Source organism: Clytia hemisphaerica, unplaced genomic scaffold (genome assembly GCF_902728285.1).
Source record: "Clytia hemisphaerica strain Z4C2 unplaced genomic scaffold, Clytia hemisphaerica genome assembly, whole genome shotgun sequence".
Taxonomy (NCBI): domain Eukaryota; kingdom Metazoa; phylum Cnidaria; class Hydrozoa; order Leptothecata; family Clytiidae; genus Clytia; species Clytia hemisphaerica.
The window spans coordinates 525,302-549,378 of NW_027103566.1; the positions used below are offsets into that span (position 1 = coordinate 525,302).

At 37.6% G+C, this 24,077-nt stretch overlaps 3 protein-coding genes across 4 annotated transcripts in view; all 3 read right to left on the reverse strand.

Moving 5' to 3' along the window:
* Positions 1-24,077, reverse strand: part of LOC136801031 (secreted frizzled-related protein 4-like) — a 58,356-nt gene that overhangs the window by 24,966 nt on the left and 9,313 nt on the right. For both annotated transcript variants that reach the window (XM_067057661.1, XM_067057659.1), the window contains exon 2: positions 19,720-19,813. The gene's annotated coding sequence lies outside the window, so the exon portion shown is untranslated. The remainder of the gene's footprint in view (positions 1-19,719; positions 19,814-24,077) is intronic.
* On the reverse strand, positions 2,748-19,311 carry LOC136801033 (ciliary microtubule inner protein 2C-like). Its single transcript, XM_067057662.1, has 4 exons — positions 19,158-19,311; positions 11,562-11,853; positions 3,938-4,059; positions 2,748-3,449 (listed from the first exon to the last, which is right to left on the reverse strand). The coding sequence occupies exons 1-4, from the start codon at positions 19,220-19,222 to the stop codon at positions 3,326-3,328; spliced, it is 603 nt and encodes a 200-aa protein (XP_066913763.1). The 5' UTR covers positions 19,223-19,311; the 3' UTR covers positions 2,748-3,325.
* LOC136801000 (neuropeptide Y receptor type 6-like) lies at positions 21,004-22,584 on the reverse strand. The gene has a single exon (XM_067057616.1). The coding sequence runs from the start codon at positions 22,331-22,333 to the stop codon at positions 21,269-21,271; it is 1,065 nt and encodes a 354-aa protein (XP_066913717.1). The 5' UTR covers positions 22,334-22,584; the 3' UTR covers positions 21,004-21,268.

The window sequence follows — 24,077 nt, forward strand, 5'->3', positions numbered from 1 at the left end:
ATTGAGTCTGCAATCGTGTGAAAATTGCCTTCATATTCAGAATGTTGCCCAGCTTAAACAGACGCACATGTTCAGACGGTGGTGTTCTGTGAACATTAATAGAACTTGCCACACCACACCTAAGAAAATCCTTGCGGTCTGAATGACGACTGAAGCAAGCTCGATATGGAACTGTTTATTTTGTTTCAGGTTGTTTTTATTTGTTTATTAGAAGAGATTGTATACTTGAGGCGTACGGTTTGTGTAAACAAACAAGGGGTATATTAGGAGTCTTTTATTGTTCAATTGACCGCGACGTATTTAATGTTGATCAGGTCACTTGTACAAGTCGTTACTACTAAGAATGATTCATGTTTAAAAATTATAAACATACAATCCGCATCAAGTTTGAGCACTTGACCACAAATCAGGAGATCTTAGGGGGATAATTTGGCCATAGTTACAAAGTAAAGACATTTAGATTGAGTCGTTTATAATCCGTATATCAGGGTTCGACAAACGGTGAATTCTACTGGTATACAAGGCGCGAAAAAATACAATCTAATACACGCTAATCGATACACGCTAATCGATACACTAAGGCTTGCTTAAAATTCGCCGAAGTTAATTTTTCATTCACCAGCCTATCAAAATTTGGTCGGCTAGCACGATAGACGATTTTATGGGTTTCAAGGGGTACTGAATACCGAAATACCGGCAATTTTTTCCTGAAATACCGGACACAATTAACTCCAAATACCGTCACTGAAAATTTTTACATTTCATTTTGGGCCTATTTCGTGAGAAACTGCAAGAATTGTTGATGAAATAAGGAGTATGGGATACCCTGTTGAAAACTTTATTTTCAACTATTATTAGCTCAGTATATCAAACAAACGATCTTATTTCCAAGTGCAAATAGCGCAAGAGAAGTGAAGTTTAATTACTGACAAAGTGCAACCATGGTTTGTGCCGGCCGAAGAAAATTTCGATTTTATCACTTTCTTATTTGGCTAAAAGCACTATGTTTTAGAATGGTTTCACTATTATAACTAAGTACCTAAAAAAGCTCTTTTTATGGATAATTCTTTAGTTCTAATTTGAGAATTAGGCAGTACCTATCGCATCACCCTCCTTTGAAAAAAGGGCAATGGTATGGTTGCTTGACCAAGATTGGGGAGGCAAATAAAAAAGGCAACCCGCAAAGGTTGGGGAAACATTTTAACAAAATAATGCGAGCTAAGCGAGCGCGAAAAATTTGTGCTAGTTTACAGGTCCGCAATTGTGGCCTAAAGTGCGTTTTGTGATGTGAAATTAGGAGAGGGACTCAGATTGGTTTGGTCCGTCCATTTGCCTTTGGATCAAATTCTACTCTCTAATAAAGAAAAAAGGCATTTGTAAGTGCTTGAGAGAGGGTAACACTTTTTTTGTAAAAAGTCATTATTTAAAGGATAGTAGATGGACTATAACCATAAAAAGTTGCCACTAGACTGACTAGAGGTGGAGTTGTTTCTGAGCCCATGTCACAACGCTACTGTTTGGGAGCTAAAGTGGTATATATAGTATGAAAAAATAAAATAATTCCTCCTGTCAGACCTACAAACAACAAAGAGTAGCCGAATTCTTTTTCCTCTTAGAGAGACGATGTTACATAAAAGGATAATCAGTCCTCTCTGTGTCAAAACTGATCGTTTTGGAAAACACGGGTTTAGTTTTCTAAAATTTAAGAAAGTTTAGCGCCGCAGGCGATTTTTGGAAGTCTCTTTCGGAAACATTTAAAAGTTACCAAAATACCGAAGTTTCACGAGTAAATACCGAAATACCGAAGCATTTTTAAGCAATTTACCGTCACCGAAAGTATTTCAGATACCGGAATACCGTACTTTTTTTCTTAAAATACCGAAATACCGGACAGAAAAAGGGCCGATACCGTGTCACCGTAAACCTTGAAACCCCCCTTTTACTACTGCCTGGGAGGGTATTCAAAGGAAGTGGTGTGACATATTATGTTTGTTATCTCATGTAGTTACCCAATCAGAGAAACTATATGCCAATATAAAGTCGTTTTCTATAAAAACATATTATTAATTTCACATAGCGAAAGTATTACGATAGGCTTTGGCGGTGCGGAATAAAATTTAGAAAACGAAAGTGGTTGACACGGTGTACGGTAATAAACATTTAAATCATCCTCTAATATTTTAAAGTTAGAGTCACTCGTTAAAAACTAATGTAATCAAACATCAAGTAAATAAATAATTGTGCACTGCACAATGTCAGCATATCTCATTTATTATAAGCATATACTTTATAAGAATGAAATCAATAACTCTTGCTAGACGGTGATAAACCTTTCGGTAATCAGTTCTTACAAAGTAAACAAGAGACGTTGAACAATATGAGCATACTTGCTGTTCTTATAAGTATCGATTTTATAGGACTCAAATCAATAACTTTTAATAGACGATGATATACCTTTCGGTATACAAAGTAAACAAGAGATGTCGCACAATACGAGCATATATTCATTTTCTCATAAGCATCTACTTTATAACAATCACATCAGTAACTTATGAAAGAAAGAAGCAAACTTAGTTAATTGACGTTTTCAAAATTAATATTAAAAAACGCATGCTCCATATCGTCACATCTATCATCATCGTCATATCGTTTAGCAGTTTTAATATTGCTCCACCTTACTCAGTCAACCAAATGACTGTCAAAATCTACTTTCATGGTTCGACCTAAACTTTATTTCGAACTCGCTTCATTTTATTTCGTATCAACGTTTCAGCATACTTTGTGCTAATATTAGGCGAAATTTTCGACATTAGGTCGTCTTGTTCTTTTCATTTTTGGAACTAAAGTCAAGATAGCGATATCTCAATTTAGAGAACAATTATTCTTTTTTTGCACCGAAATATATTGGTAATTTTGGGTATTTTAACGTTTTTCAGAATTTAAAGCTCGGGCGAGAATTGCAATTTTAGTACTTCCCCTTTGTTTCAAAGGGAGGAAAACAAAGGGAGGAGTTAAGTGACTTACGGGCTATGTTCTCAGTCATAGTGGAACATTTTTGAGCTTTTAGATCTTAAGGTCGTAAGTTTTAAGTCTAATGTTAAAACTCAGAGTTAAAATTCTACTTTCTAACCGTACTTTAAAGCATTTAATAATAACTTGCGATTTTAAAGTTTTGAGGGAATCCCCCTTTTGTGCCAAACATTTAGGCGTCGAGTGTAGTAAAGGAATACACAAATTGAATACAAAAACAGAGAATTTTCAATTTTTTGTTTTGCTCTTTTTTATTTTCAGTACACATCATCATAAAAGTTCTTAAATGTTTTTCTTATCGGTTTTCGAAGAATTGATCTCGAATTCCTCGGTCACGTACACTTGCACGCCGGTTGTCATGGTGATGTGCATGATGGTTGTAAACAAACTTCGGGTTGTTAGGTGGCATAACTTCGTTTCTGTTAAAAATTAACGAACAATTTGAGTTTAAAACAAGTATATATTATTTTTTTGTCGCTGAGAATCGATACCGTAATAATCATTAACCAATTGCTGTATTTACCATTTTCTGTAGCTTCAAAGTGTCAAAGTATTTTCTGATTTCAAATGCGCATACAAACCGCAACTACAGCTAACTATCGTTAATTCGAACTCTAACGGTGAGTCCAATCTCTTCGAGTAACAGAAATATTCGAATTATAGAAAGTTCCGAATAGTAGAAGCTCAAATTAGCGAGAGTCTAATGTAAAATGCATATCTCGCGAATTGACTAAGCAAAATTCATAAAACTTTACTAGCTATGTCATCCAAGAAATATAAAGAAGGCTGTTTTAAGATTGCTCCCAGCTGGCACATGACGTTGTTTCAACGTTCATCTAACGTTATATGGACGTTGTGAATGTTAGAAAAACGTCGAAACAACATTGTGTGCCAGATGGGCTCTTACCTTGATATCGGTCTTTTCCCTGGGGGTTTGTAATTATGCGTCAGTTTTGGTAGGATGAAGAGGTTTACGCGTTGGACGGTGCCGCTTTGGTCAGCATAATGTTCACGATGTTTCTGACAGCTCTATCAAGAAGAAGACAACAATAAAAAATTTAAAATCCATAACTTTTCAATTTTTTTTTCCAGACATATTTAAAAGCAGAAGCCTTGGCCAAATAAAGATGATGCTTTTTAATTTATTTCTGATATTCGATACGATCCACTATTCGATAATATTGAAAGTCATTGTCAACAAGCAACTCTTATAAACGACGCTCTACTACTCGATACGTTCTCTAATTCGATGAAAATCTAATTCTCGTTGAAAATCGAATTAGAGAGCATCAACTGTAATTGGTAAATTGTTTTGGTTAGGCTAGGGACTGCGGCTTTATTTGCAATGTAGAGAGGCAAAGCCAGACAGGAGATATCCCACTGATTTTCTGAAAAAAGGCAAATTTATAATTCTGTTTTTCCTCAGAAATGAGAGTCCCAAAAGCTTGTAAAATAAGAATTGGAAAACTCCATTATATTTATAAGAAAGTACTTAGGCGGTCACGGTCCTCTCACTCCCTGGTGGTTTTGGCTTTGCTGGCCATGCTGCCATGTTTTAAAAGAGCTTTTGATGGTGTTGAATCACTGATCTCTAACTTTTTGACTGAATCAGTTTTCTCATATAAAAGGAAGCGTGTCCAGTTTTAGAGCTGGGTCGTCCGCTATCTTGTTTTTAATTCTGGTCGTCAACAGCACGATTCAACAGTTTTGAAATCCGAGCGTTTGAAAGTTAATACTTTAGGCCTGGGAACACGTCCACGGAAATCTGTGATCAGTTAGCTTATACATTTTTTTAATAAGTGAACAAAAAAGTAAAATCAACACAGTTTGTTAATAAGTGAACAAAAAAGTTAAATCAACAAAGTTTGTTAATAAGTGAACAAAAAAGTAAAATCAGCACAGTTTGTTTATAAGTGAACAAAAAAGTTAAATCAACAAAGTTTGTTAATAAGTGAACAAAAAAGTAAAATCAACAAAGTTTGTTAATAAGTGAACAAAAAAGTAAAATGGTAATTTAAATCAACAAAGTTTGTTAATAAGTGAACAAAAAAGTAAAATCAGCACAGTTTGTTAATAAGTGAACAAAAAAGTAAAATGGTAATTTAAGAGGTTAAGTTTTAGTTTAACTTTTATTTTGTTACGACGCCACGCCCTTTAGCGTATCTAGCTAGAGTGGTTTTGGTGGGCCGTCCGCCCATAGTACGCCACCGTCGCATTTGCTCCTTTTGGTTAGAATCTATAGGTGGTTTAGAGCTATGACTTCGAGCACTAATCTTCCATTCGCAAAGAAGCTCATCTTACAGTGAAGACAGAGAAAATTTTTTTTTTTTGTTGTTGTTGAATCTTCCAATATCTCTCAAGGCAGGTCCATAACTATCAGTGTTACTAAACGTAAAGAGATATAGAGTATGCACATTCATGGATATAAATGTAGTTTGTGCAGTGAAGCGTACAATTTTCGTAGCACACGAAACGAAAGGAGACAACATTCAAACAGTAACTTTTTTTGGGGAAAACTGTATGAAACAAACCATCAAGATATTATCAAGTATATAACAATATCTGCAACTAAATTTGGCAAAGGAGATGGGCGGTGATGAGATGTTGGGCCGAGGTGATTGTCGCTGGTTTTTGGAGATGATGGCCAAGGGGATTGTCGTTGGTATTGGGAGATGTTGGCCAAGGTGATTGTCGCTGGTATTGGGAGATGTTGGCCAAGGGGATTGTCGTTTGTATTGGGAGATGTTGGCCAACAAGGTGATGCTCGCTGGTCGATTGGAGGGGGGGCGTACCAGTTTGTCGGTGTGTCGGTATTGACCTTTTTTGCGTCGGTATTTCGGTGATCAACAAAAAATGTGTCGGTATTTCGGTGTTTGAGATGCTTTTCGGTGACGGAAAATGTTAAATTTTCAATCGGTGATACGGTAATTTTTCTCAAAACGTCGAAGAAACGGTGCTAAAATCAAGGGTTATTTCTCAGAAATCCCTCCATGTCATATTAGAATTTTGAAAAAAAAAGCATGATGATAGACCATAATAAGCAAAATGTTATATAACATTTTTTATTTGGTGAAATCGTATTATATTGGGTTGAGCTCATTTAGAGACAGGGGTAGTGGGGTTAGCAGTAGAAAAATATGTGTTTGAAGAAGGATATATCACTCTCCTTTGCTACTCTTTTTATGAAATAAATAAATAACACTTTTGAAGATTAATTTAAGAGAAAGTGTTGCGGGAGCTGCGAAGGAGAGTCTTGAAAAAATTATTTCTCACATAAAAATGCACGAATGTAAATAGTTTGCAAATGAGGTCTGCAGTTGAAGTGTTCAAATAGAAGTGTTTATTTTTGTTGATGTTTTTTTGGAATATAATGTCGACAGATATAATCAACAAAGCCCCCCCCCCCCCCCCAGCGGTCGGCGTGATGGCGCGATGGAGGGTTTTTCGTGGCGTGAAAATGAAGTGCCGGCGTGATCGTGAAATCGAGTTTTTTAGGCGTGATGGCGTGAAATTTGCAGTTCAGCGTGATCGTGAAAATTACATTTATTACGTGAATTGTAATTTTATGTCCAATTTAGCCACTCTAGAGAGTCTAATTTTCAAAATTTTCTTGGTCGGCCCCAAAACTATGGTGGTGCCTCCTATAGATCTCATTATATAATTCAAAAGAAACTGTGGAAACAGTTTCGTTCATCTACCGTTTATCCATGTAACTTCCTGTTATCTTTAGCAATTGCTAGCTAGTCTTCGAAATGAAGTCGAATGCTAAAAAGGTTCTAGTAAAAAGCTACAAACAACTCTGTTTTGAGTAAAAACGAGGGCGTATTTTATCAGCATGAGAGGGTCGGAAATTGAAAATTTCTCCCCTCGGCACAAAAAGCCATGGTTGCGCCTCTTCTGTAACTAAAGTTTTCCTTTCTTTCTTAGATGCAACAGGTCCTTTATTTCAGGATGATATATATTTGTAGAAAGCAAGGCTTACAACATAAAGAAGCAACAGGCTTATTAAGAGGTGTAATTTTGAGCAGATTGGCCTCATCAAAGGAATTCGTTGATGTTTAAACTATATTTTGGAAAAAATTGAGTAAATGGGGGTGGTTTTAGCCATACTAAAGGGTGAAAAATTGAAAATTTCCCCTGTCGGCGTAAACCGTGGTTGCGCCTCCTCGTTCCCTTTTTTGGAAGCTCTTCACACTAATTCACAATTAATGCCCATTGGTCTCGTCAACGGGGGATCAGGGGAACATGACCCCTCACGTTTTTACTAAGAAAAGCTATTTTTAAAAGTTTTCATCATTTTTACATGAATTCCCTTTCAAAGTGACTCAAAATGGGTCCTAAAATAGCACTTTGAACCCCTCAAACTTTTCTCCGTTGCCCGACCATGGTGGGCACTGTTAATTTACTCAAATATTTCGCCCCCAACTCATCAGCCGTAGGTACAACAATGGCGAACAACTTAATCAAAAATTGAATGTCAAACAAGAGACACATTTTTGAGCAAGAATTAAGGTTATAATGGCATTTTAGCCATATACAATGGGTAAAAACGTGGTCTAACACTGAAATTATCCAGGGTACGAGCGTGAAAACTAAATTGTCTAGGCACAATGGCGTGAAATCGAAAAAGTGTGGCGTGATCGTGAAAATCAATTTTGTTAGGCGTGATGGCGTGAAATCGAAAAAAAATTGGCGTGATGGCGTGAATTTTGGGTCCGCTGGGGGGCCTCGTCAATTGTCGTGCTTTATTCTATAAATTCGGTAGCTCTGGAAAGAACTACCTGGAGGCATTCAATTCACGAGTAACAACAACAAAAGATGAGGAAACTCTGCAGAACTGGGCGACAAACTACACGAGGGCTGTACGTCAACGAACCGTCAGACAGGAAACCACCATGTGTAAAATGGGTACCATGCCACATTATGTGTATACCACATCTGAAATCGAAGAGACTGCAAAACAGACGGTACCTTACAAAACAAAAGCAAGCGAAGCCGGAAATGTGGAAGAGGAAAAGGAAGAGGAAGAAATACCCGACAGATTTAATGAGTCAAGTGATGATGGTTTTAGTGAAGATGATGAAGAAAATGCTTCAGATCGTCAAAGAACAGATGCAAATATCATTGGACTAGACAGAGGGTCATTATTTTTGGTTGGACGCTCGTCACGATTCGGGCGATCGATTAAAATAAAAATAAACTTCTATTTATAGTTTTTCTATTATAGTTTTATAGTTTTACATCAATATCCTGATTAATTATACTGCCCGGTCTTCCATCCAGATTTTAGAGAAATATCAAATATAAGCTTTTATGCTCGAAAAATTGTACCAAAATTTACTGGTTCTTATAAAAAAGCGTGAACTTTGTACATTTAAAATGATTTACATCTTAATTTAAGACATTCTGTAAAACTCATGCGTGCCTCGTTTCATTTATAATAAACCTTTTTTAAGACATTTATTTTTATCTACTTGGAAATACTATTCATCTTTTGTCGACAGCTCGAAAAAAATGTCGGTGTCGGTATTTCGTAAAAAATGTGTCGGTATTGCGGTGATTTGTGAAACATTTCGGTCCAGACCCTCGTACGCCCCCCACATTGGAGGATTGGGACCATTGGGGAGGCTGACATAGCTTTTAACTTTATATTGTCGATATAAGTTACGCTTCTAAAGGCACAGAGGCTTTCTTCTATAAGATATATTTCCGTGGTAAAATGGTAAATTTTTCTTGTCTTGGACAGTGCTTATAAAAACATTATATAAAAAAGAGAACAAATTTCTTTTATCTCAGGTAGTTTACAAACAAAGATTTTACTTTTTATAAGCATTAATTCAATCCCACAGATCCCAGCTGGATGTAGTAATCAAGCACGAAACCTGAACATTTTAAAGTTCCTCCTGTCAAGAATACACCTAGGCAAGGTGGTACACAGATGGTGCACGTCAAAAAAGTCTGTCTCGCGGCATTTATATTGATTTTCACTAGCTTTTTCTAATTTGAGTTTAAAATATTATTTCACATAACTATTATAGACTGAAGTGTCTAGATCTGAAGGTAGATTTGGAGTAATACAAAGTAGGATCATTGAAGGGCATTGATTAGATGACTTGAAAAGCCTGTTATAACAAGACTGTAAAGTTATAAACGGCTCATGCTGCAGATCAGGGGCAAGTTTAATATAGTTTTTCATGGCCTTTGATAGATTTAGGTTTAATATAAAATCGGTATATAAAATAATAATTCATTTTCTATTACGTGTTCTTTTGCTACAAAATTTCCAAGAAAGAGTATGTTTACATTGAGTCATTATCACACGTAGAGCATCAGTTGTACAGATAGCTGGTCAAGACTTGGGAAGAAGGCAAGAAAATTTAAGTTATGAAGAAAAGATATTTGGTACCCCTCAATTGGCCGCATGTTGTAGAATGGGCAAGGTGGAGTGAACTGTAAAGGAGGTACTACCAATAACTAGTTTTTCATAATTACTAATGGCTAGAATTGATAGCATGAGCAACTTTGGGTATCCAAATATTCCGTTTTCCCTTTCAATAAAGGGCTCGTATTGCGGTTGCTGATCGATTCTCCTACGGACCGGCTGTACGGCTAGGAGCTCTCAGCAGCGAGGATGTTAGTGTAAATGTCGTAGTGCAGTTTGAGGATCCAGACCGGCTGTTGGGCAACCCGGCTGGTTGCGAAAATCCGACGATTTATGCAATTCATCTCGATAGGGAGGTCAGATTCGGAACAAATCCGGCTTTATCCCGGCTGTGGCGGACCTCCTCCGTTTTCGGCGGGCGCACCGGTTGTGATAGATTCTCCTACCGGACCGGCTGTACGGTTAGGAGTCCGCTCAGCGAGGGATTGTTAGTAAGTGTTCGTAGTGCAAGTGTGAGGATCCAGGCCGGCTGTCTGGGAAACCGGCGGGTTGCGAAAATCCGCTGATTCTGAAGCAACCCATCGTGATAAGGAGATCAGATTCGGACAAAGTCCGGCTCCTTCCCGGCTGGTGGCGGATCTCTCTTAAGTTTCAGTATGCACAAGGTTGTGATAGATTCTCCTGCCGGACCGGCTGTACGGACAGGAGTTTCTCAGCTGCGAGGATGAAACGGTAGGGAAACTGTCCATAGCGTTGTTTTAGGCTTTGTGTTTTCCATTTCATACAGCAAGAGATTTTGTCCCACACGAATTACGCGCGATGGACAGTTTCCTGTAGCTATTAGGCTGTGCACGGTGATGAGGGGCCAGGCCTGAGTCTGGGCAACCGGGCTGGTGCGAAAACCCCGATTCTGGGTTTATTCATCGTTTAGGAAGTCGGATCCGGTACACAGTCCGGCACTTACCCGGCTGGTGGTGGACTTCCTGTCGGGTGCACATTGTTGTCTTATTTTTCTTTGTGTTGATGTAGACGTTAAATAGTTAAGATAATTGAATTTGTTATCACATTTCATCTTATGTTTATATTAGTGAGTTTTCTACTGGTTGATATTTTATATTGTTACGATATACCTTTTATAGGCTTATCTACTTTTACTAATAGAAAAATTTTTAAATTTGTAGGTACGCGCGTCTTCCTGCAACCGTTAAGGCGCGACGAAAGTAATATTGGGGATACCCTTCGGTTGGGAAATATTTTATCCCCAAAATTACTTGTATAGGAGTGGTTAGCCAATAAACAAATGCCAAAACTTAATACACTGGTTTCCCTTATCGTTCACCCACTTCTGGGCCATCCGTTCTGCCCCGCGCGTTCCAGGAGTAAAAATAGAAAGTTTAATGGTAATTAAGAGGTTAAGTTTTAGTTTAACTTTTATTTTGTTACGACGCCACGCCCTTTAGCGTATCTAGCTAGAGTGGTTTTGGTGGGCCGTCCGCCCATAGTACGCCACCGTCGCATTTGCTCCTTTTGGTTAGAATCTATAGGTGGTTTAGAGCTATGACTTCGAGCACTGATCTTCCATTCGCAAAGAAGCTCATCTTACAGTGAAGACAGAGAAAATTATTTTTTTTACCTCCCTCCCTCCCTTCAAGGCTTGCGAGCGTGGTTGCAGGCGGCCATCTTATACATTATAATTATTGTCAAATATGGGAAATATTTTATCCCCAAAATTACTTGTATAGGAGTGGTTAGCCAATAAACAAATGCCAAAACTTAATACACTGGTTTCCCTTATCGTTCACCCACTTCTGGGCCATCCGTTCTGCCCGCAGCGTTCCAGGAGTAAAAAATAGAAAGTTAAATCAACACATTTTTTAATAAGTACATCCAAAAATTTTGAAGCCTTCAAATGTTCTTAACTTTTTGGACTTAAGCCTAAAAATGTTCTTAAAATGTTCTTATTTTCTCCATTTTGTGACCATTTTGACCAATATTCTTAAATAATCAGGTGTTTTCGAGTCCGCAAAGCCTTAGAATATTCATAACTTGTTCTTAGCATTTTGGCTATCAAAGCCTTATGTTCTTATATAGTTTGTTCTTATAAAAAAACGTTTATCTAGTGTGTATTGAACAGATAATAATGCAATACCTGTAGATAATTATTCAACTGTTCTTCCCTTGTCCCTTCTATTGTTCTTGAATACTTCTGATTGGCTAACAGCTTTTCACGGTCCTGTTTTCGATTGGCTAATACCGATTCTGGGTTATTGGAATGAGTGGTCGGGAAGGACTTTGGAGTTCCACTTGCGAAGTATTTTCTGGCGACTTGGTCTGTTTTGTTGAAAAGTTGTTCGGTGCGTTGTGAGTGAAAACATTGTGCTGTTACACATCCGAAAGTATCTCCATAACCATAGCGTTGCTGAGGGATATACCCTGTGTACCTATTAAGGAGATAAAAAACAAGGAGATATTTTCGATTTAAGGGCAGAAAAAGAGTCTTGGTGTGACTTAGAAGTTTTGCCATAACGAGTGTAGTGAAATTTAAAATAGATTTGAAATTGAACCAAAGCTTGAAAAAAACGTAGCGCTCGTAATCTAAAATTCTTTCAAAATTAAATTAATTTCATCAAATATTTATAAGCCTTTAAAACTATTTAAAGCAGTTAGAAATAATTAAAAACAAAAAACAAATTGATATATCTCAAATGAGAAAAAGAGAAACTCGTTTAGCTCTGAAAAATCAAAATCAAAGCGTTTCACATCATGGGTCAAGGGTAGACCAACGAAGAAGAAGGCACCAATATCATTGTACTTGAGGTGAACGATTTAGTAGAATCTTTCTTGCAAAAACAAGGAAAACAGAGACTCAACATTTCTAGTTTTCAGTTTATTCAAAGATATACAGGGTTTGACATTTTCAGAGATATTAAAAATTCGCTAAGGAATGGCCCATGTATCCCGCATTCTCAGATTAACTGCAACCTTATATTTCATAATCCAACATTCATCTCAAGCATCAAAACATCCATTCAGACCTGGAGGTCAACGTCATCTCTTAGTTTCAATACACCAAAGCTGTTCCGCTAACGCCACAATTAATCGAACTCTTCTCAACAGAGAAGCTGAAATCGCATACCGGACATCTCAATCGATATTCCATCCATCGAATCAAGACATTATCAATGATCTTCTGTTACGTAGATTCTGGGCTTATAAACATATCAAGGACCGAGGATTCACAATCGATGATATAGAGTTTATACCTTACGATATATGCGATGAACAAGATCTGGCTTCAGTTTTCTCTGAGATCCTCTTGAGTAGAAAATTTCATCTGAAAGCTGAGAACGACCAACAATATCCATCATGGAGAGATGGCGTCATTGATAATAACCATTGGCAACGGTTGTCAAGGATACTGGCTGTTATCATTTACGCAGATAATTGGTTGGTCCAACGCTTCAAAACATTCTTATGGGAGGCCGAACATTTTTTGGTGGTAACGATGATGAATTTAAACCAAACTTCGCTCGATGAGGAGGTGAACCAAAATACGAGGTTCCGATTGGCTGGTGATCGAGTTGAACACGAAACAAAGGATTTGATAGAACTGCTTGAAACTCACGGAATCGAACATTTACATGTGATCCATTTCGAACAGAAAGACTCAACAATGCAACAAATTTATTTTAACTCGTTCATCCAACTTTTCAATATCACGCAGAGATGCTTTCACTTAGAAACTATTCACGAAAACACGCTCAACACGAAAAATCGAGTCATTAGACTTTTAAATGAAACAAAATCACAAAAAGTCGTCCTTCTTTTTGGGGAACCAGAAAAGCAAGCTCAATTGGTAAATTACGCGTCAACGTCTGGCCTGGACGGCGTTACGTGGATATTACGTGACGTGGACTCGAAACAAATCAAAATCAGACCTCCCGACAATTCTTACGTCTACACGTTTCTTTACGTAGATTATCTGCTACCAACAACAGAAGCCGTCGAAAAAGCGACGACGGTTTTAAACCCGTCTATCACTTTATCCAACCCCTCAACAGATATGTTTACTGATCTACAAACAAGACACATAATGTTGAAAAGTTATCAGACAACAACCCGTTTGTTAGCAAACTATCACCGCGTCACCATTCTATGGCCAGCCGGCCGTCCGAAAGGTTGGTTGACGTTCAAACAGCTCTATGAGGAAGAGATGACGTCACAACAAAGTTACGGAAGGTTGTTCAGAGTGCAGTGGGAAGACAAATATAAGGTAATGAAAAAGAGAGCTTTTCTTTTAAGTAGTAAGTCGGGGCACACAGACCACAGTCGGAGGCGACCTGAAGGATCCCTTATTCGATAAAATGCTCTACTTGCCCTTGATCCTTTTCTTTACATAGTTAGTTGCTGAGCATTAAGCAGAAACATTTCAAGTACCACTTTTGTGCCAAGCACCTTTTTTGTACCAAGTACCTTTTGTACCAATTACGAAGTCTTTGGTATGACTCGGCCGGAGACTAAACCCAAAACCTTTGCCACTCTGGCCTAACTTTGCTATGATGAGGTCACAACAGAACTTCAAAACTGGAATGACACTCAAGCAGAACAAAAAAATCGTTGAATCTCTATCTGATCTTTTATAACACAATAGATTCACGTCTTGAAATTCAACAACACCATTCCTTATTCACAAACGACGTGTCCGAAGATTCAATGTCCGAAGGGCTGGATTCCAATTTTTGGTCACGTGGTTGCTCCTTTCACACAATGGAATTATTCACAAGGTAAGCAATAAGATAATGTCACATCACAAGTACCCAAAGAAAAGACCTTTTCTTAACTATCAATCCAATTTCTTCAGATTTTCAAGGTGTTGTAGAGGTTCAGGCAAAGGAAAAGGCTCTTTTTTTACTTTGCTGAGACAGAAAAACTTTTTACAGACTACTGTATGACGTTATTCTTAGAGTTTGCCTGACGACAACTGAAACATAGAATAGACGATAGGATAGACGTGTTGTTTTGTTATCAAGCACCCATGCATTTCACCCAACACGCTAAAGCTCTTAAGGTCGGGGAAATTGGCCCACTTCTTTACAGCTTAAGCGTGGGCGGCCGCCAATCCGCCATCAGAATATCAGAAGTTGCCAACTGGATGACAATGACTAGTTTAAGAAAGCCTTTCTGACATCCAAAAAGGGTCTAGGCTCAAACTCACTAATCCTCACTATTGAATTCCGGTTCCAATAAGTCATGCCAAATGTGCGCACACCGATAAATAATACCATCTTCAGTATACTCAGAAAGTCTTTAAGATCTGAAGCTCCCAAAATCCGGGATTTTCCGTATTCCGACGTCATATGATGCAGAAAAGGAGCGAAACGACGTTACAGTATATCAAGATCTTTCTTTTCGTTTCTTCTAGGTTGGACTTGCCAACAATGTCCTATCAATAATTACAAAGCCAACATTGGAGACGGTCAGTGTCGATCCTGTCCAATTTTTACCATCTCCAGTCAAGATCAAAGTCATTGCGTTGATCCATATATACCTCAGTACATCTGGATCGATTCGCTGAGCATCAAATTATTCATATTGGCCAATACAACGTGTATTCTAGTCTGTTTCTTTATCATGATTGTGTTTCTGATTTACCGCAAAACACCGGTTGTGATCACAAGTGATTACATGCTATCACAAATTCATCTCTTCTCTTTGTTACTGACTTACACTGCCCTACCATTCATGTTTTTAGGCGTCCCACGCCCTTGGCTCTGCACCCTTAAGCCCGCCCTCATTTCAGCGACCATAGGGATCAGCCTGTCTATCATCGTTATGAAGTCTCACAAAATGTTGGGTGCTTTTAAATCGAAAGTGAGGTTGACGCGAAAACAACGCGACAAAGCCATCCGTATGCAAGCAATTGCCATTGTTCTCCTCATTCTGATTGGTCAAGCCATCAATTACATCGTTACCGTAAGAAAAGCACCAACCATAATGCAACAGCGAGAACATTCCCAGAATGAGTCGGGAGGTGATGTATATCAGAAAATCACTTATTGTGATTCAAGCCTTCATATCCACGCCCAGATTATCTATTTTATGACACTTCAATTTCTCGCCCTCTTCAAGGCGTTTCAAGGGCGTAAATTACCAACCATCTTAAACGACGCCATTACTATAATTTATGCCACTTTCATAAGTACGATAATTTATTCTGTTATGTTCCCTATATATCTTTTTCAAGAGAAAAAACTGGACGGTGTCAAAGTTCATTGGTTTTGCTTGTTGCTAAGCAATTTCATGTTTATGGTCATTTTCTACGGTAACCGAATGCGAATCATTCTGTTCAATCCGAACAAAAACACGAAAGTTTATTACCGAGTCATGATGATGACGAATGCTAAGCAAAGAGCTCACAGAAGTTTCCAGAAAACACAATTTTCAAGACGCTCCAAAGGAGGTAGCCGTGGGGCGAGACGCCATCGAAGCAGACAGTTACTTAATGTGTAATTTAAAATCTAAAACTGACGAGTTTCTAAACTACCCAATATTTCATTAACTTTATACTTTTTTCATTTTCGTAGCCATACCACAAATTTATAAAGCCCGAAGGGCTGGATGTCGGGCTTTAAGCTTTTCCAAGCAAAAAAAAATTGAATATCGCAAGAAATATAGTTGCAATTCTGTTCGAAATATTCTGATTGGTCAAGCGCTGAAATTTTATTATAATGTCACGTAACCTAGGTAGGATTTCCTACCAAGATACGCTACACTTTTCAGCCAAAGCACGACATCTAACCTTTTGGGCTTTATAAATATGTGAGCCATAAATCTTGTAAAATTAAAAGGTTATAGCGCAAAACTAAAATATTACATTAAAATTTTGATTTTACCTTTGTCAGATAATATAAGCGATTTTATTGGCCCAGCGCTAGCGAGTGGGCCTTTAACCCTTTAAGTGCCGATGTCGTATATATACGACATGGGCTATATAGGAGGGCGAATCCCTCCTGTAATGCCCAGTTTGAGTTAGAAATCGTTATTTTTGGTCGAACTCGTAGGAATTAGATTGTCTTTTATGGTCAAGCAAAAAAAATTTCAAAAATGAGTCTTTCCAGCGAGATTTTAAGCAAAAAAGTCAAAAAAATGCAAAAAATTGACAAAAATTCACTTTTTTGAGATTCTGACCGTTTTTTGACTATTTTTGGTCAACGAGTGATGCAAGAACCTCCAAATTTGGCCCTGTTTTACTTTATTCTGTCTTCTAGTGAATTGATTTGAAGTTTTACCACTGGGCACCTTTCCATCAGTTCAGTCAGGTCCGCGCAGGGAAAAGCTTGCGAAAGTCGGGTACTGGCTAAAAAAGATATATTTTCTGATTTCGCGCTCCTTAAACAACAAACGTTTTCAAAACAAAACAGATACAAGATGGCGGTTGAAGCGAGGAGATTGATTTCATGTGTTGATTCTTACTTTCTTGAACATTTTCTTTGCTTTAGTGGTCAAGAGACTTTCAAACCAAAGAAACTTTGTAGTGATTTTTCTTTGTAAACTTTTTCAACATTCTGTCATATGTTATAGTTTTCATAAAGCTTTCTGAGTGAAAATTCTATACCATAAATCAATTTCTGACTTTCACTTTTTTAGTTTCTTGTTTTCAAAAAGACTTGATTCTGGAATTTGCTGATGAACAAGATAGCAAGATTGGAACTTTTTCAATGATACTACGCAGGGCCCGCGCCACGGTTTTGAAAGTGAGGGGGCCAACAAAATATAGTGACTAAGGAGGCGCAACCATGGTTTGCGCCGACGGGCCGGAAAATTTTCGATTTTGACCCGTCTTATTTGGCTAAAACAGCTTCCTTTTTATTCTGATTTTCTGAAAGAAAACTGTTAAGTTTGTTTGTTTAAAACAAAATAGTATAATTAGACTTATTTAAGTGTCCATCTGTCCTGTCTTAGAAAGGTTCTAACGTTTTTATTGGCACGCGCACAGAAAAGAAAAAAATAATTAGGTGAAGAGAAATCTTTTATTTTGCTTTGCAAAAAAGTGGAGGGGCCATGGCCCCCCCGGCCCCCCCGGTGGCGCGGGCCCTGCTACGTGTGAAAATGGTTATTTCTAGATCTGTCTCGTTTAACGAATTGGTGGCTTGATTTTTCAAACTCGACACGGAATTATTTCAAATACCGATTAAATGGAATATGGCAATGGAGACTAAGATGCAGCTCATGTGTAAATTTGAACAAGATTGGAACTTTTTCCATGATGCTACGTGTGAAAATGGTTATATATATATTTCTAGATCTGTCTCGTTCAACGAATTGGTGGCTTGATTTTTCAAACTCGACACAGAATTATTTCAAATACCAATTAAATGGAATATGGCAATGGAGACTAAACTGCAGCTCATGTGTAAATTTGAACAAGATTGGAACTTTTTCCATGATGTGCTACGTGTGAAAATGGTTATATATTTCTAGATCTGTCTCGTTCAACGAATTGGTGGCTTGATTTTTTCAAACTCGACACAGAATTATTTCAAATACCGATTAAATGGAATATGGCAATGGAGACTAAACTGCAGCTCATGTGTAAATTTGAACAAGATTGGAACTTTTTCCATGATGCTACGTGTGAAAATGGTTATATATTTCTAGATCTGTCTCGTTCAAACGAATTGGTGGCTTGATTTTTCAAACTCGACACAGAATTATTTCAAATACCGATTAAATGGAATATGGCAATGGAGACTAAACTGCAGCTCATGTGTAAATTTGAACAAGATTGGAACTTTTTCCATGATGCTACGTGTGAAAATGGTTATATATTTCTAGATCTGTCTCGTTCAACGAATTGGTGGCTTGATTTTTCAAACTCGACACAGAATTATTTCAAATACCGATTAAATGGAATATGGCAATGGAGACTAAACTGCAGCTCATGTGTAAATTTGAACAAGATTGGAACTTTTTCCATGATGCTACATGGTGAATATGGTTGTTTCTGGATCTGTTGTGTTTTACGAATTGGCAGGTTGATTTTTCAAACTCGACACAGAATTATTATAAATACTAATTTTAAATGGAATATGGACATGGTAAATGTAGACTAAAATGCAGCTCATGTGTAAATTTGAACAAGATTAGAACTTTTTTCATGCAATGATGTTGTTTCTTATGGAAGTTGAATTTAATGATATTTTGAATTTGATTGTTTACCTTCGGGTAGAAAGTTTCGAGCTTTCAACATTCAATTTATTTTTGATTGACTACTGTACATTATGTTTCGTTTATTCTTTCACTTCCCTGTTCTAAGAAATGAAGAAAGGGAGAATTATCCTTGTCGACTTATTTTTCATTCTATTTTGCTCGACGCAGTAAAATTTTAAATCCTTTGGACATCCCTTTCCTGAAATCTTGTTAAACATTTTTTTGAATTTTTGGAAATCTCGAAATTCGCGAAAATCGCGTAAATTTCGCTTTTGCTGGGCCTTCACGCCTAACGGGCTTCTTGTATATCTACAATTGAGCACCTAGAGGTGACTGAAACGACCTGGAATAAATCACATTTTGCCCCGGGCTGGCTAACTGCTAATTTACCGTCGTTATAAACTGTCTACCCAGTCGAAACATATAAGATCGCTGATGAAAATGTAGGTAGTAAAATGTAAAATTAAAATTACTAAAAGAGGTTAGGCAACAATGCAGAATCAACCCACGAAAAAAAAGAAGAAAGGTCACTTACCCAGGGACGAGATGGGGTGGTCTGAAAGTATAAGAAGAAGTTGTTTTCCAACCATTCGAGCACATATTTCTTCTGGTTGGTTGACAAGAAGTTGTTGTTTCTTGCTGTTTGTCTTGAGATGTTTTACAACCTCCTCTCCCTTTCGCATGCGATTGTGAAATGTTTTTTCGTAATTTTTTTCACTCGTTGAAATCTATTTGACGTCAATTTTTAAGACAAACGCGATACTATATTTGACGTTACTCAATCCACAATTTCTATTGAAGAGGCCGATTGAGTCATTGTAAGCTCTGTTGTAAAATGGTCATTGACCCTGACGACTGAGGTTCCATTCCTTTTGCAGCGGTTCACTTAGCAATTGAACGAACATTCCATACAGGTAGTCAGTCGAAGGTGCTGACGGGGCGCTCATTAAATGCATCTGGACCCCAGGCTCGCAATATTTAGGAGCACAGTGATTTATTAGAGCTAGAGTTTAGAGAAAAAATGGTAGACGCATGTTTTCAATACCATGTCATCCAGAAGCTCAAAAATATGGTGTAAAAACTAAAAAAAATCAAACCTCTTTTCGCAAACTGTAGTCCTTGCCGGCACTTTATTATTCTTTTCTCATTTCTTCCCTTTTACGCAATGCCTTCTTCTCCATCATTGAAAATCTAAAAAATTCAATTATTTAATCATAAAATTAATTTATCGGTGACTCACGAAAAACTTTGGACAGTTTTAGACGTTTCCAGTCCGAAAAAATTCGTTGGCAAAAGCTATTTGAAAAGAAATACCAACATTTATTTCACAAACTGAAATAAGCAGACAAACCAGGGCAAACTGGCTAAACAACACCCAAAGTCTACGAAGTAAGTAATTTCTTAGAATTATGAATTAATATTAATATCTAAACTTTAGCGTTTAAAAAAAAATCGCGAAATTTTCCCGAATCTAATGACGCGAATCAGTGTTTCGATTTTCAGCGTTTTGCATGATTTAATTTCGTGAATCAACCAAAAATACTAGTTGGCACTAGTTGGCCATGATCATTTTCCAAAGCCAGGCCTTAAATTTAACCAATAGAAGGGTGGAAAACTGCAGGAGACAGTCTTATCAAAAAATACTCAGACTATCAAAAGGGAGTCAGCGATGTGATTCGAAGAGAAAAAACAACAAGAAAATGCAGACAGTGCACAAATTACATTAACACAAATAAACAACGCATCATAAAGGATTACATCTCGAATAAGATAAACAGGAAGTACTCTTACTCGTTCTCGCTTTCCCTAAATCGCTTTAATACAGTACGACACAGATAAAAAACTAGATAGAGCTACTCTGTATTTCCCAAGCGACGACAGGTGAAGCAAAATAATCCGCTATCTTTGCTGAAAGTAGGGCACAGTTCGGTCACGAAAATCTTAATGACGCGAAGCGACGAGGCGAAAGATAGGCTTGATCGTCCAAATTGCCGGCACCGAAATATGGTCTACTTATCAAAGATGGTGGATTATTTTGATTCAAATAGGGACAGAGTAGCTCTATCTAGTGTTTTATATAAGATATCTATGCAGTGAGGTCTCCATAATTCGAACACCGGTGGGATCCTCAAATTTATCCCACACTAAAAACTGAAATCTAATACATCAAGATATTGAAAGGGAGAAAGCAGTATGACTTCTTGGATCGAGAATTAATCGAATGAAACTTTAAATGAAAGAAATTTTCAATGATCTATTTAGTACTAAAAACGTTAATAAAATTATAATTATTTAACAAAGGACCCCCCCGGGGGGGGGGGGGCACTGACTTTGACGACCAACGGGGACGTGCCGTTGAAGTTTGAAAAGTGAGCCCTGTCAGATATGAATGTTTGGTAAATTTTGGACCCTACCGGAAGGAAAATCGAAAGAATTTGAAATGTTGAAAATTGGTAAATTTAGGACCCTATCTTCAGAGCCTAAAAAAGGGACCCTATGCCTGACCAGCGGCACGTCCACGTTGCCAATTTCACCTGAGTGCCTCCCCGGGAAAGAGCCCCGCCTAAAAAATCTCTGTTATTGTGTATAGCAATTGTCCGACAAAATACAAGTACAACAGCCTTGTAGAGGATTTCGTTCATAAGTTCAAAAGTCGTAAGATCCTTCACGGCTGGAACCATAACTTTTTGTTAAAGCTTCTGTATCGTTGGGAAGATATTCGCTTTGCGTAATCCTCCGTCTGTGCGCGTTCGATCGCGTGGTCGCCCGGCACCATTGAAGTTGAAACATATCATGCATGCGTGAATAAATGAAAATATTGACCATTGAGTTTCCCATTTGTAAAATGTTCAACAGAGTGTTGATGTGCGAAAGTACCTTGAATGAAGTTTTCGATAGTGGTACACCTGCGAAAACTAAAGAGTAAAAGACGGCTTGAAAAATGTCCACGGGTAACGTAAGTCCACTAAATATAACAATCACGCGCCGTAAAAGTGCACGCCCTTTGCGTGACATTTTTTCCCGTTTCCACGTCAAGTCACGCTGTTGTTTTGTAAGCGCGTGGTTCATGCGTTGATTCAATATAGCCATGATACCAATGGCAAAAATATCTCTTAAAACTTGAAGGGATGAAGAGAGCATGAGGAGACTGATACGTTGCGCGTCCGGCATACAAGTTTTAATCTGGTAATGTTCGTTGACTATGATGGTGAGTGTCTTCATGTAAGGGAACATCAAACCGATAGAAAGGAATACGAAAAAGAGCAACCAAACAAGGATGATAGGTCGACCAATTCTCGGATTGAACGGTTTAACGAGGGTGTGGTATCGTTCGTAACTGATGAGGATCAGCACGCCGTGTGAGATCGTGATACTCATTTGAAGTAAGGAAGGGATAATACGGCAACCAGTCTCCCCAAAATCCCAACGTCGGAAATCTGTTGCCGTCAAATAAAAAAATGAGCTTGGGATGACTAACGACGCCGTCAAATCCACGACGGCTAACAATAAAAGGAATCTCTCGAACCTCTTGATTTGTTCACGACGTTTATACGCAAATACGTAAATGATGACGGAGTTACCAAAGCAACCGATAATCATAATGGCTACCAGAAGGGACATGGTAACGAGGTTGAAAGGAGAGATTCTGATTGGTTGATTGATTCGAGTCATAATGGTAGGTGCAAGCGTTGAATGGTTCATTGTCCACATCTTGTTAAACCTGAGGTGATCTCGATGAAATCGATATATTTCTTCGTTTTTTTTTCCAAATCAAATTTGTGACAAATAATCGAATCTCTTTATCTAAGATCGGGACGATAATCGCATAACTAGTTATATTTTTCAAATAAAACAATCCCAAAGTTTCAGTATTCGACCTTTATAGCGATAAGTCTACAGCTCTTTGCAATATGGTGACTTTTGTTACCCTTGTGAACCAGGAATAGTTTTAATCTTTTGTTAAATCTGAAAAAAAAGGATATGTCTAGACTGATCAAAATGATATTCAGAATCGATAGTACGATAGTCCCTCCCAATTTACAAAATTGATCTACTGTAGGCTGAACAGCAATAACAGAATTACATATACTATGGACTTCACTAAAAACATTAAGAATACAGAAGAGTATAGAAAACCCAGCGCAATATCACCACTGGAGAAGGTATCATTATATCAAAGTTAAAATAGTTGAAATACACTTTGAAAAAGCCCTGCAGCCGTTAATAAAATAAGACAAACGAAAACTGTCCTTCCCCTAATCCATTTCCTTTGATAAATGACAACCAACTAATGATTGATGATTTTGGAAAGTCGTCATTTTTGTTCAAAAGAGGATTACTTCAAGGATACTTCATCAGGTTGAAGAGCGATTTGAATCATCAAAGAGATTATCCTTCGTGTAATTGGCACCAAATTAATTTGAAAATATTTGAAATCCAAAACTTGGACTCAAAAATGCGGGCGGTGGCGGTCTTCGTTTCAGAAGGTTGACCAAATAATTACCTAAACTTCCCATTCGCCAATTTCAGTGCGATTTTTAGGAATTTTTTTAACGATCTGTGAAAATTTCTAGATTCTTTGGAAAACTATCAAGATCCCTTTAAATTAGATGGTGAGAAACTCTGGTACACTCCACTTGAAAGGATAAAGGAAACAATCATCAATTTATTGGAAGAGCCCTCAGAACTAATCCAACCTGACTCACAGAACACAAACTCATGTCTTTATTCTATGATGGCCCAACAAGAGGTCTTGCAAAATGTATCGAAGTAGTACGTCACGAATATGCTATTGTACAACAGACGCTTTCAAAATTATTGGATGTTTTTTTGTCCATGGAAACTTTATAGGTCTGATCAAACAATGTTGCTTTGCTTGGAAAAATGACACGTAGATCATACTGTTAAAATAGACTATTCGTGTAAGTACTAATGGCCATCTTAAAATAATGTGGACACTATGGATCCAAAATGTGAGGTTCTACAATCTATTTGCTCTACAAACCAGCCCAGTTGGTCATCAACCTCCATCACATCCAAGGTCAAATAATCCAACCATTAAATCGTTTAACTGATTTCGTCTGAAGATAAAACTTTCTTAAAACCATGAAAACATGGAAAGTAAATGACACTGAACAAAGTGAAAATACTCACAAACAACAAAGACAAACTTCCGAAACATAAATCCTCTGTAATCCCAAGTTGACGAAAATCGTTGTTTGTTTTCATTCGTTGATCCCTTTCTATAATTATCCTTGATATGAAACTCTTTGAAACTCACTTCTGAGAGCTTAAATTTTTGTTTGGATTTGAAGCAAAACCTAATGATTCATCAAGGGAAAAAAAATTCTCATCGAACCCTTTTCAACATGTCGCGCGTTTCTAATCTACCAATGACAATAATAGACACTTCCCTCAAGGTCGATTCTTCCAGCTTTAAACAAAAGAAAATAAA

Excerpts from the sequence above, each read along its gene's own strand:
- LOC136801000 (XM_067057616.1), bottom strand. The coding sequence starts at position 22,333 with ATGTGGACAATGAACCATTCAACGCTTGCACCTACCATTATGACTCGA.
- LOC136801033 (XM_067057662.1), bottom strand. The coding sequence starts at position 19,222 with ATGTGCTCGAATGGTTGGAAAACAACTTCTTCTTATACTTTCAGACCA. Across the intron at positions 11,854-19,157 it reads CCACCCCATCTCGTCCCTGG|GTACACAGGGTATATCCCTC; the intron begins GTAAGTGACCTT and ends TCTCCTTAATAG. Across the intron at positions 4,060-11,561 it reads AGTTGAATAATTATCTACAG|AGCTGTCAGAAACATCGTGA; the intron begins GTATTGCATTAT and ends TCTTCTTGATAG.